Genomic DNA, 16,324 nt, shown 5'->3' with positions numbered 1-16,324 from the left:
AATTAAACTATTTTTTTAAATATGTGTTAAAATATTATTTTATTTACTTCATTAAAATACCAGCTGTTACTTAATATGTAAAAGCTTAAATATATAAATATATAAAAACTTAAATATATATAAAAAAAATTCCATATGGTTATGTGACTAAAAGGGTAGTTTTGTGTCAAATTTTTGTTTCAATTGATTGGGAAAAATGTGTCTAAAACACAAATTCAATTTTCGAATATTATTAACCGCTTGCCAGGGATTACTTATCAAAGAATTCCACGATAAATCTTGTAAAAATGATGAATCCATGATAGAAATTAATATTTCGTAAATATTGTATACCAGTTCCATGCAAGGTGTTTCTTGCAATAAAACTTTTATTAGAGGATATGCGAGAAAAATTTGGAGAGATCACTTCAGCTGGTTTGTTATCCTAATAAAGGAAATGAATTGGATAACTTATTTGATCACTAGAAAATAAGGAAATATTAGAGTGGTATAGATTTAATCAACAAATATGCCATATATTTTCTTTAATTTCTAATTTAAAATAACTCAGATTTATTTATCTATGTTGGAGACATAGATTAATCCAATTACTGGATCATATCCAGGTTTTGATATCTCTTTACCTAATTTCAATGCGATCTTGATTTGCACATACATATTGTACATACATTTGTACATGCGTACATTTGTACATACTTGATTTGTACATACATACGATTACGGTGAACACAGCTGATAATATGATTCTCATGTGAAAGAATGTAGAATTTTTATCAAACGTCTATATATGTGTTATATTTCAAATAATAATATTATCAAACCTTTAAGTTTTAAGTTTTTAAGTGAATCGATTGTATAAACTAAAATGAGATAGAGATATGATATATAAAATTAAAAGATAGACAAAATATTCTCTGCGACTTACTTTAAAATGAGTTAGTTATGTAATAAAATCTTCTGACCAACTTATTTTAAAATTTGTTAGTTTATTCGGTATGTATTTTAGAAAATACCGCGCAGTATCTTGTCATTTCGATATATACAAGAAGAATTTATGAGCCGCTATTTACCGAGCAATTTATGAACCGAATAATTTAAGAAACCGCGGCCCTGAATAATTTTTAATTGTATCTTTGCTTATTTGTCACTTAAATGATAAAGTAGGTCTCAGCTAATTTGTATACGTATCACTCGAATTCATTGGTATTTCGATTTTTTCATTAAGTACTTTAAATGTGCTGTTACATAATTTTAAAATAAAATTTATAATTTGATATTGTTTCTTGGTTTTAATGTTAAAATTAGAAACGATGGAAATTTAGTTTCATATCAGAGTCGTAAAAATTATATTGCATGAAGTTTAAATGTATTCTTTCTCTTATTTATCAATTTATACCTATCTTTTTTAACAATTTTTTTAAATATTGATTTTAATAAGTAACATAATCTAAAAATAAATAAATAAACATACATATTAAAGAAAACTTTGAAAACAGCAAATGTGAATTAAGTTTTCTATTTTAAAGTTTTATTGCGGAGATATTACAGTTAAGAATACATTTAATACTTTTTCAATAATCGCATGTAATTTCAAAATGGTATTTACTATTATGCGATTTTCCCATTTATTTATTAGGACTTATTATTTTTTTAAATTGATGTACATAAAAAATAAATTTGTATGCACATTGTAAACTTAAAAATAATTGTATCTCTTGCTGTGCTCTTTTATGGACCCTATTTAACGAAAATTGTAATATTTTATATTTTATTATTGTAATTGAAGTTTTCTTTGAGTTACTTAAACCAGTTATTAAAATGATAATTTTTATCAATTGATTTAGCAAAATTCCTAAAACTTATTTGTAAGATTTTTTATTAAATTCCTTATCATAAAAATATTTATCAATTTTTGACTTAAATTTTATATTTTTCAGCTTCTGTATTTATTTTTAGATTATTTTTTTACTTAATTAGAATATATCGGGAAACATTTATCAGTATCTAATAAAGTTAGATTAATGCCAGTTATTTTATATTATTGATGCCAGTTATTTTATATTATATTTTGTTTTCGTTTTTTTTTTTTATATACAAATCGTTGCCTAAAAAAACAACAAATGAATAAACCTGCACTATTGTTTTATGAAATAAACCTGTGCTATTGTTTTATAATAAAGATAGAAATGCTGTTATTCTCGCTATAAATTCTGTGATACAAAAATTGTTACAGAGAGAAATTTATATTGTAATAGAGTAGTAGATAAAGAAGAGAGGCTAATCATAAAAACTATCTTTCTACCATATTTCAGATTAGATGTCTTAATTTTAAAGAATACTATCAAGAGAACAGCGGACTTTGAAATAAGCAAAAATGAATGGACACATGAACTTTTTTAATCATTTACTCACCAAAATACATTCTTTTAAAATAATTTAATTAGACATTTTGCTTAATAAAATAAATATTTTAAGGGCACGCAGGAAAAAAAAACACATTTTAGTGAATATCTTCAAAATGATATTGTAATTAGATTTAAATATCTTTGAAATATTCAAGGCGTCTTAGCTTTTAAAGAAATTAAATAGAATTGATAACATAGATTTCGGTTAAACATTAAAAGAAAATAGGATATGCATTCTATATTTCGAATTTATATGATAGTTAAAAGTTAATTTTAGCTCTGAAAAACATAAAATTCTTATGAAAATTCAGTAAGAGTGCATAAAAATATTTCTACAAAATTAGCAATAAATTGGAATTACGAAATCATACACAGTTTAGTTCGAAATAAATTTATATTGAATACCGAGGAAAAAAATAACTGGAAATGAATAGTCTGGATATATATATATATATATATATATATATATATATATATATATATATATATATATATATATATATATATATATATATATATATATATATATATATATATATATATATATATATATATATATATATATATATATATATATATATATATATAAGAAACCAATAATAGTTTGAAAACGAAACTAAAATGAAAACGAAACAAAACAGTTTCGAAATCGCAACTAAAAATTATTACCTATTCAAACTAAAACCGTAAAGGAAAAGGAAAGAAACTTCATAGTATTTAGAGAGCGCAACTGCAGCTACTTCTAAAACACAGATGAATTGATACAAAAGTATTAAAATCAAGTTAATAGGAAAATCAAATAAACAAAATAAAAATTAAACCAATAAAAAAGAATCCGGCCTGAAGACTTTTTCAAGGGTCACCCTCAGGCAGGGATTCAAAGAAAGGGATTTTTTTCTGTGAAGGAAATCCAGACAAAGGTCTAATAATGATTCCCCGTGACCCGAAAATCCCCTGAAATTAGGCCCAAGAAATATACCATTTTAACAAAAAGGAAAATACAAAACAACAAATTAGAAGAAAATAACCACTACAAAGTAAAAATAACAATATAAACAAAAATATCATAAAATAGCACTAACGGAAAAACGAAAAGGCAAGAACTTACCATTAGCAGTCAAGGTTTATTTGATTTTCCTATTAACTTGATTTTAAATTTTTTGTATATATATATATATATATAACTTTTATATTTTAAAAAAATATTTAGTTAAAAACTTTTTTAAGAAATCTTACATATTTATATTTTAAAATATATGTATAGATATTTCATAACTCTAAGTGAATAATTCTCAAAGATTCTAAAAGAGTCTATCATTTTCCTAAGGATGTGTTCCTATTTATATGATAAAAGAATTTCATTACACACAGAAAGTAAATCTTTTATATTTCCTTCATTGTATTTATCTTTCCCAAACAAAATGCCTCTGGCGCTAAAAGTTTTAAAACCTTCGTTAAAATACAACTCCTGCCACCCACAAGATTCGGACTTTCGTCGCCTCCACAAAAGTGACAGATTTTCAAAACTTATAATTGCCCCCGCAGATGATTTCTCCTTTTTCCGGACAAAAAAAACACACCTTTAAATCATTGAGCATCTGCTATCCGTGCGCCCTCTTCCTGGAAAAGCTTTTCGGGACAGTGACCGCCTCATGCCACAAACCGGGAGAAGTTACCGTAAAGAGCGGGTGTGCGGTTTCTCTGAGCAGACTTGTACCGGCAACGTGGTTTTGGGTTTCTGTATCGGTTCCGTTTTTTGGTGCACGTTACTGTTTGAGCAATTCAAGAATCACGTTTCGCCATATAATATCGGTACTTTTATAAGATTTCTTCAGTTTATATCTAAATGTTAGTGGATAAAACAATTAAATTCGCTAAAACAGTAGGTGAGAACAACTAGTTTGAGAAAACTTTGTATCTGACATTTCACGTACATAATCGTTAATGGATTCTAGTGTACTGTAATTTAAAATACATTTCTTGATTCAATATAATTTTCGATATATGTATATGAATATTTATATAAGTGCGAGTAGAATCATATCATTGATCTACGCATAATTTCTGAGTGTTAACTTGTGAATACTTGTTCAGAAAATAATTTGGATTATATATATTCCGTCATAAAATGACGTTTAACAGATACATTCTTGTGATTCTCAATGGACTATTCTTCATTTGGATAAAACAAGGTATGTAGTTTATGGTTTTTAATACAAACATATAAAACTATATTTTTTTCAGAGATATTCAATTTTTAAATTATTTGATAAAATAACATTAACATAAAATTTGATAATATAACATTTAAATTGAACATAAACATATTTATTAATGAATGTTTTTATTGGAGAAGTGCACTCAAATATGTTTATCTAACACAGAAATTACGAGGGTCCTGATTTATAATCAAAGATAAATTATAAAAAAAAATAACGTTAGTATATATTGTATGTGTAAGTGCGATTCTTAAACGATAGTTTTAATTTTTTTTTAATTGTTAATTTTGATTGATGTATATTTTATCTTTTACTATACTTCTTATAAAGATTCCCATACTTTTTTAAAATAAAACTTTCAAAAAAAGTTGCATTAATTTTTTTAAAGGTTTGCTTTTTATTGTATATTTAAAAAAATACCAATGAAATCGCAATGTCAATTTATCTTCAGATATACCATATATAAGGTTGTTAATTTTAAAATTGGTCTTCAACTTTTTTTTTCAAATTAATTTTTTTTTAAATTTTTTTTCAACAATTTATATAATATTATATTTTTGCTTAGTTACCCGTGTTATTAAATGTTGAAACCGTTGAAGCATTGAATGGAAAAATCGTTGAATTTTTTTATTGAGAATTTCTGAGGAAAATTTCTTCCCAAGATTTAAATTCACCTTATTATGTCAAGATGATAATGAAATTGATGTGTTCTAAACTGTTGAAAACATTTTTCATGCGACTTCACTCTCTCTAAGATTTTTATAGAGTGTTCTTTTTCTCTAAGTATAATTTGCTTCGTAGAACTATTTAGTATTGAATAATTTTCTTTACAAAATTCTACTTTGTTGAAATTTTACTTATTGTTGTTCAATAAACCCAGCTTATATTTTGCATGATGTAATCAATGTACCACGCTTTATTTCAGAATATCAGGCCATAAAAATTCCCGATAGTTTACTAAGATATGTATATTATAATTATCTGCCATTTCAAGATTTTCCTTTATTATTTCTATAATGATATTGAGTGTTTATTTTGTCGCGACCTGAAGAGGCCATTCGGCAATACTTTCACTCAGATCGGTAAGAAACATTATATCACACATTATATCAGTAAGAAAAATATCTTTTCACAAAATATGCCTACTACAAAGGCTCTTTGGAATATTTTGGTTAGATTTTAACAGAAGAATGTGTTGAAAAGCGGGTGAACGTTTCGGACGAGTGCGTAAATAGTTCATTTATTTCAAAGGGAGAAAATATACTTGGGAAGTTAAAATTTTTATATCCTAATAATTCCTTAACTATTTAAGAAAAAAAAAGAATATTCTTATTAATAAATATTCAAATATATGAATGATTACCTCTTAATGTCTAGTTAAATCAACGTTTGTAAGAAGTTTTCTGAATATTTGATTTCCTAAAAGTATATATCATCTATACTTATAATAAAGCTCAATGTGTGTGTGTGTGTGTTGGCGCTCTACAGGCCAGACCGTTTGACATACAGCTACCAAATTTGGTACATGTATACCTTGGAGTTTGGGAATGTGCACCTGGGGTTCCTTTTTTCCAATTTTTAATTAGAATTTTAATTATTAATTAAAAACTAACTTTCCCGCCAAAAAAATCTTCCATTTTCCCCACCGCCAAACGAGAAAGGCTTCAGTTTTTTTTTCTCCCAACAGTAATGAGGCTAGGGTTAAAATTTTTCGGCAGATTATTTCAAACGGTTCTGTTTATTTTCTTAATGTTTGATGCATTTAAAATTAAACATTGTTAATGAATCGATCTTTCAGATTCATTCTGAAGTACTTTTGAATTAAAATAAAACAGAATAAAGGAAATTAAAAATTTCTAATCCGCATAGCGTTACCCCAACTAGCGTAGAAAAAATCACGTATTTGCGTTACGTAACCGGCGAAGAAAATTCACGCATGCGCATTCTGTTCTGATTGTTGCCATGACAACGTTATCAATGGATGATTTAAATTATTTTTGGGTTAGTTGCATGCTTTTGTAAGTAAATTGTATTTATGTTAGTTATATATTTTTTTGTATATGCTTATAGTTTTAAGTACATCGTTTTTTAAGTAGTTTTTTTAAACCTGTTTTAGACCGATTATTTTAAACGATTCGTTTTATTTTCTTAGTGTTTGATGCATTTAAATTTAAACATTGTTAATGAATCGATCTGCTCATAATGAATCTAAGAAAATTTTGTTGACCAACTCTTGAGATATTACATAAATTAAAAAAGATATTCTTTAGTGCCCATAAAGTTTAAACGCTGAGTGACTCTATTTTCAGTAATCAGATTATAAAAAAATGCTTTGTTTCAGTAAAAAATATTATTATATTAATTGAAGATTAATTCTTTCCACTTTAATTTAAAGCATAAATTCTACGGGTGCTAACAGAAAATGAGAGAGATACATATTACGTTATGACTGAAGGCCTTTATAATATTATGAATGAATTATATTATAATCAAAATTTGAAGTTTTAAAATATTTTGATGAAGAAGCTATTAAAGTAGAAATTGCATAAAATATTTAATTATTAAAATTTTAACGAACATTAAGATTGGCGAACCGGCTGGTCGCCAAAGGCGGGTAGTTATTTAAATAAAACAACATCGAATTCTTTGATTCGTTTCTTCTTAACTCGTTAAAAGCATTATCACCTTGCGATAAAATCTCGGCTACACGACTGGAAGGTTATAGGTTCAATACATAAAAAAAATATTCAATGAAAGAATTGCAATATATATATATATATATATATATATATATATATATATGTTTTTAATTAGAATCAAATGAAAATATATTTGATTTACGGTTTGGAATAAATTCCTTTGCATTCAATTGGAATACAATTATGATCCTAAATGAGATATTAACTTGAATTTGCATTTTTGGTCAAATTAGACGAATAAATTAAAAAATAAGAAATAAAAGTTGATTGGATATTTTTAATAGTATACATTGCGATTAATCGTATATCATCAATAATAAAAAAAATGGCAATTACTAATAATAAAAGATTAGCGTAGTGAACTATTTAAATCATTTTTACAATTTATTATTAATAATAAATGTTTAATCGAATTTACCTTAACAAATACGAAATATTTGTTAATGTATATTATTTGATCTGCAGAATTTGTTTAAAATTTATTTCAATGCAAACACTTGCAATAATAATTGAAAGTAAATGAAATTTATATTATTTTATTTTTTAAATAAAACTAAATAATAAAATTAATGGTGTTGTCTATTTTAAAAATAATTGATGAAATTATCAGAGGAATATTTCAGTGAAATCGTTTTAATCAACAGTTAAATTACTTTTCCGAATAAGTTAGTAAACTCTCGTGCTTAAATTACGTTAAACGTTACAGGAAACCGTGCTATACAGACGTATATAACTTTATTCAATCAGATTTGTGAAAAAAATTCGCTAAAATCTGTACAATGATCGGTTAACTATAGGAAGAATATGATTATATTTTTTCTCATTTTTCTTTTTTAAAATTATTTTTCTCCACATATTATATTACAGCATATATTTTGATTTTACTAAACTTTTTCATGTGGCTTTGCTTTCGTCGAAATTTAATTCTTTTTATCTGTATCACGTACAGTTAAACGAAACTCAAATTTGCCTCTGAGAATGACAAATTTTTTGTCAAATGAGTGGGACGAAGTATATATTTCTGTTGGTTATGCTTTTATTGATTGTCATTAAAGAACACAGAATAATTGAGCCAAGTGCATATTCTATATTCGATCGTTTGCTGGTTAAAGACTTTCTTTAAATATTTCCTAGAGTGTGGATTGTTTTACGATAGTCCATCTCTTCATGTTCGGTTTAGGTATGGGTGTAGTAGTTACCCTGTATGCGTTATTGAACTAATTTATGTTTCTAATTTCTGTTGTTGTTGTTTCTTATGGCACTTGCCACGGACAAGCCCGCTGTTCGAAGACAGCGATTTTAAGTTGGGGGGGGGGGGGGAAGCGTCTCTTGTATGTTTAGTATCGCCAACTAGTGCCAAGAGCAAGCATCACTCACTCGCTTGCACAACCCATTTTTACAGGAGGGCATATTCACACATCTCACAGATAGAACAACGGAAGAATAACCATGCCCAAGCCGGGACTCGAACCCAGGACTCCCAGATCACGGGGAAGATATTGAATTGCTATTGAAGGATTGGTTATTTTTTTGAACCTTTTAGTACTCATTTGTAAATAGAAATAAAATGTATGCATTCGCTTTTCAAAGAAAAAAAGTAAAAGGATATGAAAATGTTGAATTTCTCTCATCGGTGGGATGAGAAGTAGCTGTATAATAAATTAACAAATTCATTTTTATCGCGATGTATGAACTCGTATAATACAGAAATATGTTACACTAGAATTCAATATACAAGGGATCGATAAAATCGGTTCAATCCTTTTGATCCCCTTAAATTTAAAACGGCGGCTCGTATAGCCAGGGAAATAATATATACTTTCAGTAAAGTGACTGTTCTGAACTTTTTGAGACACGTTACAGAGTATCTAATGGCTAAATAGCTAAGTTATGAAAAATAAACGAAATGAGTCAAAATATCCAATTAGAAAAATGCTTATTGTTCGATAATAAAAATATAGAAAAAAGTTTCATGGATTCATCTGCCAAATGACAGAGATATTTGCAATTAAAATTTTGAATTTTCCATGACTTCAAAAATAGTCATTCCTGAGAGGTTCATGAGTTTCTAGGATTTATTTTTCACTTCTTATTATTTTTCACTTCTTAAAATTCTCCTTGCTAGCGCTTAACTCATAAAATATTTACGATAATATATTTTTTACTTTACATACAAGATTTTTATCACAACCTGGTGGATTCCTATTTTTAAATGCAATTTAATTCTTCAACTTTACAGATAATTATATGAAACTTTATCCTGGATTTTTATTAGGGTATAGTAGGATTTTTCTAACTTTTCTTTGTACCGAATATCCTATATTTTTTGTGTTAGATTTTAACTTCTTTCTTTTGCCGCTAGAGGCGGGCGTTGTAACTTGCCTCAATTAATTCTGAACGCTCATAATAATACAGGAACACGTTACTTCCTTGTCTATAGACGCCATTTTGAATTCCAAAGATTTGAAAGGACTTTATCAATCCCTCTAGTTATTGAAACAAGGATGAAAGCAAAAGAAAAATCAAACAATTCTTTCTTTTTCTGTAAAAAAAATTATAAGCTTTTTTCATTTGTTTTTTGTATGGTATACCATTGATTATGTATGCCCTGTATGCGTGATTTTTTAATTTGACAAATGAATCCCATTGTTCCAGGATAATATTTTTCAGTTCTATTTGTGCATCTATTTTTGATTCTTGTTAAACTGATATAAAACTTATTGATTTTCACTAAAGAACCGAACTCTCGCCTCAGTTATGCAGTACAATTTATTAGTCAATGACAGCATAGTGCTGCATATGAAAAACCATTTCATTTCATTGCAAAAATATTTGAAATTTTCAGCATTTCATATAAGAAAAAATAATAAGATTATTAATTGTTATTATTGTGTTAGAAATAATGAAATTGGAATTCCTATGATAAATACGAGTTAAAATTAGCCTATTTTTTCAAGTAAAAAAAAGTTTAAAATTGAATATCGAATTTATGACATTAATACGGACTAGAAATGAAGTTATTTAATGCTAATCCTGGTGACTTTATTATTTCCTAAGAATATACAAATATATATATATATATATATATATTCGAAAAATTATTGAAATGATAAGTTTTTTTAAGACGTATATTGTGCCATTGATTTCAAGTAAGAAATTGTGAAGAACTTATATTTTTGAAAAGAAAAATCGAAGCTGTTATTTTAAAAAAGCAAGGTATACCGAAAACATTAGCCAAGGTATATTTTTCCTTTACTGATTGATTTCATTACTATAGTTTGTATGACTATATCGAAAATAGTATCTCTAACTTTCCAGATGATTTTTTTTATTAATTATTTAAGACTGTAAATAATATATATTCAAAAATTGCAACTTTAAATGGTTTTTCCCTTTCATATTAGATTAATATTCTTAATTTAATAGAATGCGGATTATATAAAATGTATTTAAGACAAAATATTCTTAATTTATCGACAGGTTCCTTTTTTATTCAATTTGTCCCAATGTATTCAATAAAAATGAGCATACTGTATCCGTTAATTTATATAATATAGTTCATTTAACCTATAAGCACAGTTTCAAGCAAAATAATTCAAACTTGTAAAATGTTCGGAAATTTAGGAAAAAAAATGTGTTTATTTAAATTTTAGTTCTTTCTCTTTGAAGGTAATTTTATTTAAGTATAATTTACGGTAACATTAAATGTAATGTAAGGTAAAATATTTTCCAAAATGGTAATTTTAAAAGAGTTTTTCTCTTCAATTTAAGTTAATCTTCCTCCTCATATTGAAAAAAAAAAAAAAAAAAACTTTTTATTTCATTTATTTAAGATAAAATATTGTAACTTATGGGCGTATACTTTTTTTTATTCGTTCGTTTTAAAATTCATTAAAAAAATACAGTGCATGAAAGGAAGTAAATTTCATTATCATTTATTTAAGAAAATAAAATTGAAAATACCGGGTGATAATTGGATTAAATAAATGCAATAAAATTGTATACGATGTGGGAATAATATTAAAATAAAATCAGTATACATGATCCCTCCATTTTTTTCACATTTTATCTAATAAAAGTATTATTATCTCATCCCATAAAATTATAGACCATGTGTAAGGTAGAAAATGCTAAGAGCGCTAGTGCTCTGGTGACCTGGTATTAAAATCTCGGCTTTGGGGTCGGATATTTCCAGGTTCGAGATCCGATTTCATTGAAAAAACACCATCTGTGCGAGACAGGCTTTCCTTAAATCCGTGTTCTTCCGCTGGTATGGCGGGGACATATGGAGATGACATGTTGGTTCAGGTGCTGTCCTCGTCGTCTGAGTGCGGTTTAAACTTACGAGGCTTGTCCCAAAATAACAATAATGGTCTTTTTAAAAGTATTGTTTATATACTGTGTTAGTATAATTAATGATTGCTCTGACTTTTATTTTCTGAATCCCAAACAGGTGACAATTGTCTACTTAATCATATAATGAAAAAATAGCATTTGGACATTAACCTCATGGCAATGATGAAAAATAGTTAGGTATGAGCCTAATACGTTCCAATGTTTAACTTCTTTCTTTTGGCGATTGATCGCTGGAATGCGATCAGAACACATATACTAGAATATAAAATATCATTTTTAGACTAAGTTTTTAAGGGATTGAAACGAAGATTTGAAATAAAACTACTATTATAATCACAGGAGCACGTACCTAATTTTATATATTTAAATTATTGACTTCTAAACCAATCATGCTCACGTGCGTGAAGAAGAATATATTGACAGATGATTAAAGTCGAAACAGATTTGAAACAGATTTGTTTCGCCAAGTTTTATTTATCTAGCTTAGTTTTGTAGCAACCGGGTTCATTTGTAACTGGACAGTTGAACAGACAAGCATCCTCTAAATAGATTGCGCTTAAAACTTGATATAAATCTACATTTTTGGTGTAAAGACCGTTTACCAAATTCTATCTTACGCCTTGTTTGAATGATCGCGTGAATAGACAGATAATTGACATTGACAGAGAGACAGTCAGGCATAATATCAAAAATGTGTTTATTTTGGATTCAGGGTATTCTGAGACGTGGAGGAATGAGGAAAGTAAAGGCACATAACAAAGATTTATTAAAAAAAAAAATTTAATATAGTGCTTATTAACAAATGCACAGTAATTTAATAGTATTTATTAATAACAATAAAACTAATCGTACTTAAAATAACAAATAGTGGTTTGCTGTATTACCATTATATCACTTGATCATTTATATGTTAACATTTAAACTGATGTATCTCTTTATTTTCACGCATACGTAGTATTGAAGAAAGTATAGCAAACGTCAAAAAATTCGAACTCGAGATTTTGCCGAATCTCCACGTTTTATATCTCCTTGAGTTCAAAAAACACATTTTTGGAAAATGTCTGTCGGTCTGTGATAAAGATATCTCAAAAGCCTGTTAAGCCAGACTGTTGAAATTTGAAATTCGGTCTTTATATTAAATTTCTAAATTGCTATCAAATTTTGAGTAAAATCTCTTCAAAGGAAGTCCGTCTGTCCTGCTGTTTGATTATGATTTTATCACGATAATCAGAAAACGAAGTGAGATAGTTAGCTAAAAGTCAGTACACAGATTAAACATCTATAGATTTGACGCCAGTCACATTATAAACCAAATTGACGAAGGGGTTGACCGTCTGTCGGTCTGTACTTTCAGCAACATATAAACGAGATAATTCAAGAACACAATGATTTCAATATATCAAATTTGAAATGGAATTTTGCGATTGAAAATAAAGTTTCGTGTCTTCGTTTTTTTTTTTAATTGACATAGAAAAACGTGTCTAAAATAAAAATTCGATTTTTGGATACTAATAACGATCCCTAGGGATTAGTAGCAAATAAATCGTCATAGGTAATGTAATACATTCAGAAAAATGCTAAATTCACACCAAAAGTTAATATTTCGTAACTATTGTTCGGCAATGCAAGGTAAGGCATACTTTGGTATGAATATTTATTATCGTATGCCGGAAAGTTGTGGGTAAACCTCTCCCGCTAGTGTTAATTGAATTAATAGCCAAATAGACTACCAAAGTTTTACGCCTCTATAATCTATTGCAAATAACCGAAATTTAGCCTTAACTTACCTAAAGATTTTAAAGACTCTTTAGTGCCGCTTTGTGCATGAAACCAAACTATAAATATAAAGAGAAAAAAAAACATGGAATACAAAAACAGATCTAAAACATTGCATTAGTTATGATATATAGAAGTACTTGAGAGAAAAACCTTACTCAGCCTAAAAAAAGGAAAGTATATGAATATTATAAATGGGATTGTCAAGAGAGCGCGAAATAAATTTAAAAAAATGGAACAACTTTGAAATAGCTCCTAAAGTTAAATTAAACATTGCAAAACAAAACAAAAAAAAGCACAAAAAATACCGTGTAATTAAGGTTAACATAACATCTTTAAACAAAGTGCATATTTACTTACTGTTATTTTCTTCAGCCAAACAAACAAAAAGTAACTTACAGAAACGAGAAAACCTGGAACTGGCCCAAAAGTTTGCTTCTTTTCTCTGTTTTTCTCCTTAGAAGATATCCCAACTAATCTCCAATCTTACATTAAGTATCAGACTTGAAGCATAATTATTCCTAAGACAGCCTAAGTAGCTTAGGAACAACTTTTTTTTTATGAATATAAAGATAGATTTCATTTCTCAATCTGTGAACGAAGACGTGCAAAATATGCCGATTTCAATGATATTTTTTCAATCCAATTTCAAATTGTTTTAATTTTAATGCGAGATAATCTTTTAAATTCACAATTCGCTGAAATAAACATATTTTTCGCACTCTTCTTTTATAGTTTCAGTGAATATATTAACAATCGTTTGGTTTAAAATATTTTTATTTTTACTTTAGCTATTTAAAATTATCGGCTGATATTATACGACGAAAATTTTCTTTGCTTTTTAGATAAGTAAAAAGATATGTTTTTGTGTTTCTGGAAATGAATTATTCTTTTATTTTAAAACTTTTAGAAAGCCATTAAATCACTTTATTTAAAGGCAAGCAATATGGTAGTTAATAAAAAAGAAAAGAATTAATGAAATTTAAAGAATTGACTGGAAAACAATTCCAAATTTATAACGAAAAAAAGAGACAGATTTTGTTTAATGAATTCAATGGGAAGAATTCTCATTTAAAATATTTATTATACAGCATAATTCTTAACAATACTTAGTTTTTTTTTTCTTTTTTAATTCTGCTGCAATGAAACTACTACCTTTAAAAATCATCAATATTTCAAAATACGAAATATGATTATTTTCCAAATTTTCAGACTGCATTTAATTACTGAGGAAACTTAATGGCAATAAAAACGAAATAAATATTTCAATGGTGGATTCTATTGTTTTAATTGAGGTATTCTGTTAAAATTTTATTTCTTCCGTATGAAATATTTTCGTTTTTATCAAATTCTCTCTTTCAGAGAATTCAATTATTCAAATAATATATTTGAAAATTCTTAAAACATAGTTTTACTTAAAGTACTAGAAAAAATAATAAGCTCTATTATTCGTTGCATAATAATGAAAAATTCAGAAATATCTTTTAATTAATGCTTCGTTTTTATTGCTTTGTCAGAAATTTTTTTATTTGACATAAAATTATTTTCGGCAAATATTTAAATTTAAAATCGTTAATTCAGAGATAGTTTAAATATGCTAATAGAAAAAAAATAAAAGTAAAAAACAGGAACAATTGAAATAATTTTAGAAAAAAATTTCTAATTCTTCACACAGAAGGAAATTTATAATTAACTTTATCTTGTTTTCTTCTACTTTAACTAATTTTTTTGGATGTAACAGTAGAATAGGGTTCGAGCCAGGAAACCTCCGGTTCGGATGCCTTTCCAACAGATCGCCGTGTTTGTTTACTTGTATAAAAGTCCCGTTTTAAAGCAAAACTAGACTAGTTTGAGACGGATCTCGTAATTTTGAACCATGGTCTCTTAACGAGGACGACACCTCAGCTGGCACCCTCTCTCCAAGTTTACACACCACACCACAGGAAGGACATTTAGCCCCGACGAATTTAACATGCACCATATACGACAGTTCTTCGGTGGAGTCGGGTCTCGAACATGAAACCCTCCGTTTTCGTAGCCAAGACCTTACCGCTGCACCACCCGGCTTCCGTGAACCATTCGGATTTAAATGAAGAAAAGTACGAATACTTTTATAATGATGATGTGGTATACTAGATGCAAATTGTGTAATGCCAAATTTGTAAGGGAAAATAAATTTATCAAAATTTTATTGCAGGGTAGACGAATTGATGTATTGAGATACTAAATTTAATACAAATTTACCTTTTGGATAATAGGTATTCATCAAGAAAGAATTTTGAAAATTTCAGTTAGAATTTCAATTAAAACGGAATCAATATTTTGAAGGGTTTTTTTTTTTTTTTTTTAATAGCGTCAAAATAAATTATTACAAAAAAACTCATTTTAAGCCACTTAAAAATTAAAACAGAACAAGGTTTTTTTTAGTAAACAACTTTTTCCTCTGTCATATTTTTTTTTACTCTAAATATTATTTTTTTACAAGATGTTAATTTTTTTGTCATTCCATTCACTCATGTTGTGATATTATTAAACATATTATTCATTATAGTTGCTATTTAATTTAGAATTAACATTAAAATTGATTGAAAATAGATTTCCGAATTCTTAAATACTATATTACATCATATGTATTACTAGAAGATCGAATAACTTTTAGTTCCGTTTTAAAATCTACCTCTTCCACGTATTTAATTTTGAATTCTTTTCTTTGATATTTTATCCATACAAAATTAATATAATATAATTTTAATCGAACATATTTATACTAATTTTACAGATAAATCTATGAAACTTTTTTCCTGTGCTTTTATTGTGATATAGCGTACATTTCTTTCTAAATAGGTCGTCGGTCTTAATCTTGCCTCTA

The 16,324-nt window shown here is 27.1% G+C and overlaps 1 protein-coding gene across 1 annotated transcript in view; it reads left to right on the top strand.

The window, feature by feature from the left end:
• Positions 1-4,123: 4,123 nt before the first annotated feature.
• Positions 4,124-16,324, top strand: part of LOC129956546 (cell adhesion molecule Dscam2-like) — a 241,489-nt gene continuing 229,288 nt past the window's right edge. Inside the window, exon 1 of the mRNA XM_056068473.1 lies at positions 4,124-4,597. Within this exon, the coding sequence (XP_055924448.1) occupies positions 4,534-4,597 (64 nt within the window). The 5' untranslated portion in view covers positions 4,124-4,533. The remainder of the gene's footprint in view (positions 4,598-16,324) is intronic.

Source organism: Argiope bruennichi, chromosome 11, assembly GCF_947563725.1.
Source record: "Argiope bruennichi chromosome 11, qqArgBrue1.1, whole genome shotgun sequence".
NCBI lineage: Eukaryota > Metazoa > Arthropoda > Arachnida > Araneae > Araneidae > Argiope > Argiope bruennichi.
This window is presented reverse-complemented; position numbering and strand designations above follow the sequence as displayed.